Below are 2301 nucleotides of genomic sequence, written 5' to 3'. Positions count from 1 at the left end.
CCCCTTCTCCGCAAGTGGGTCAAGGCAAAGAGGCCCGGAGGGCGCGTCCGCCTGTCTTCGGCCTCCGTGGCTGAGTCTTAAGCTCACGGGTGCTGGGTGTCTGCCTGCTCTGTCGTGGGGTCTCCCAGTGATCAAGTCTCCAGACCCCTCAACGGGAGGCTGGCCTGTCATCTCCCCGCTCAGGACTGCTTCCCCCCACCCCCACCCCCGTCCCCCGCCCCGCGCCAGACTCTGGGTTTTTCAGTGTGTCTGTGAGCGTATGTGTTGCTCTGGGTGAGTATGTGAATGTTTGCGTCTGTGCTGGGGCGGGGGGCGGGCTCCACCGGGCATCCCCAGTGGTCTGCGTCTCGCGCCCCCCAACCCCCACCCCCGGTCGCTGCTCTTTCCCTCTCCCGCTGTGGGTCTGTTCTGCCCACTTTATGGGTCTCTCTGCTTTCCGTCTCTCTGCCGCCCCACCCCCAGCCTGTATATGTGCGTGAGCGCGCGCGCGCGTTTCCGTGTACGTTGTCCCACCTCCACACCCCGCCCCCCTTCCTTCTTCAAGCTTTAGAAGAAAACATCCCAACACCCAGCATCAGCATCCCAAATTTATTCTCCAGCAGCTGTGGCCGGGCGAGAGAGCCAAAGAAGAGGGCAGTGGGCAGGGGGAGGAGGACAGAGCCCCCCCCCCCCCCCGGAGTGGCAGGCACGGGAAGAGGGGGGAGGGGAAGAGGGAGGGGAGGTGGAGGAGGTTCCGAGCAGGACTGGAGCCATGCACCTGGCAGGCGAGCAGTGACGGGTTCGGGGTAGGGGCGTCTAGAACAAAAGCTGATTGAGAACAGCTGGGGGTGGGGATCCTTCATCCATCCCAGGAATCCCTAGAGTGTGGACGAGGCGCACGGGAGCGTGGGGGCACAGCCTCCCACTCACTCCAGAATGGGGTGGACGTCGTTGGTGGGGGGAGTAGGGGGCAGGTCAGAGGTGAAGGGTTGTTCTAGAATCCAAGTCTAGAACAGCCCACCCCATGAGACTATTTCCCAGAAAGAAAGGAGAAGAAAAAAAAAAAAAAAAAAAAAGGAGAGACAGAGATTCTACCAACACGGAGTCTAGAACCCCACGGAGTTGGGACCGTGGTGAAGGTTCTGGTAGCGCAGAGTCCAGAACACCAAGGTGGGTGAGAATCCCGGGCTCAGCACAGCAGAGTCTAGAACACAGTGAGGCTCCAGAGACTGTATGGAGCTTAGAATGCCAGGAACGCTTGGGAGGGGCATCTAGCACCCACGGGGCAGAGGCCAGAATGCTGGGGAGCAAGATCTAAATCGGAAAGGGGGTGGAGGTGGGGGTTGGCGGGGAGGTGGAAGACTGGTGCGGGGAGGGAGCAATGGGGACACCTAGTGGTGGCAGGTGAGATTACATGACTGGCACCGGCGGCGGGCTGACGGGGCTGCGGGCGTCGGGGTGCACGAAATCCGGGTTCACGTAGGTGAAGCCTTGGAAATCGGCCTGGTCGATGCTGGCCAGAACCAGGCGGTCTGGGGGGGTCAGCGCTGGCGCCGCCCGTGTAAAGAACTTGTCGAAGTTCTCGCCGCTGCGTCCACACTGTGGGGAGCACGGGGAGGGAAAGATGAGAAATTCCGTCTGCTCCTTGGTGTCCCTCTGTGTCCCCTGTGACCATGTCCTGTCTCCTCTGGAATCAGCGCATCCTCCGTGGACTCTGCATCTCCCGTTGGGGCGTCTCCTCAGAGGGAGCCCCACCCCACCTCTACATATGGGAATGGGAGCTCCTGGGTCCCCCATCCCCAGGGACCAGGGTTCCCACAAGGTGGCTAACCGGACGGGGTCTGAACGGAGGCGCGATCTCCAGTCGTTCCAGCCGCTCCCAGTCCATCCAGCGGAAAAAGCCATGAGCACGGATGGCGGGCTCCCCGTCCGGCCCTGAGCCCAGGCGTTTCGCTGGGTGCTTAGTTAGGAACTGTGGAAAACACAGAGACAGACAGACAGACAGGGTCCCGGACAGGGAGGCACAGGGAACGAGAAAGGCAGAAAAGCAAAAACAGCAGAACAGAGACACAGCATAGAAAGAGGAGGGAGAGATAGAGATCCAGGGGGAGTGCAGAGACCCAGAGAAGGTGGGAGATAAAGCAGATGGGGGGGGGCAGATATGCGGAAAGAGAGAAGGGTGGAGATCCACGAGACAAAACCCCAGAGAGGATAAAGACACAATATGAAGGCAGAGACTCAGAGAGGAGGAGAGTTCCAGAGAGAGAAGGACCCAGTGTGTGTGTGTGTGTGTGTGTGTGTGTGTGTGTGTGTGTGTGTGTG

General features: G+C 60.5%; 1 protein-coding gene across 2 annotated transcripts in view; it reads right to left on the bottom strand.

The window, feature by feature from the left end:
* Positions 1–1016: 1016 nt before the first annotated feature.
* The window catches only part of PRKCG (protein kinase C gamma), a 20091-nt gene continuing 18806 nt past the window's right edge, over positions 1017–2301 (bottom strand). For both annotated transcript variants that reach the window (XM_040457861.1, XM_040457863.1), the window contains 2 exons: positions 1811–1951; positions 1017–1578 (listed from right to left, as the gene is read on the bottom strand). In XM_040457861.1, coding sequence (XP_040313795.1) covers positions 1390–1578; positions 1811–1951 — 330 coding nt within the window. In that variant the 3' untranslated portion in view covers positions 1017–1389. The remainder of the gene's footprint in view (positions 1579–1810; positions 1952–2301) is intronic.

The sequence above is a fragment of the Herpailurus yagouaroundi genome, unplaced genomic scaffold (genome assembly GCF_014898765.1).
Source record: "Herpailurus yagouaroundi ecotype Mexico unplaced genomic scaffold, PumYag 220, whole genome shotgun sequence".
In the NCBI taxonomy this organism is placed as follows: Eukaryota; Metazoa; Chordata; class Mammalia; order Carnivora; family Felidae; genus Herpailurus; species Herpailurus yagouaroundi.
Note: the sequence above shows the minus strand (reverse complement) of the source record. Positions and strands in the feature narration are given on the sequence as shown.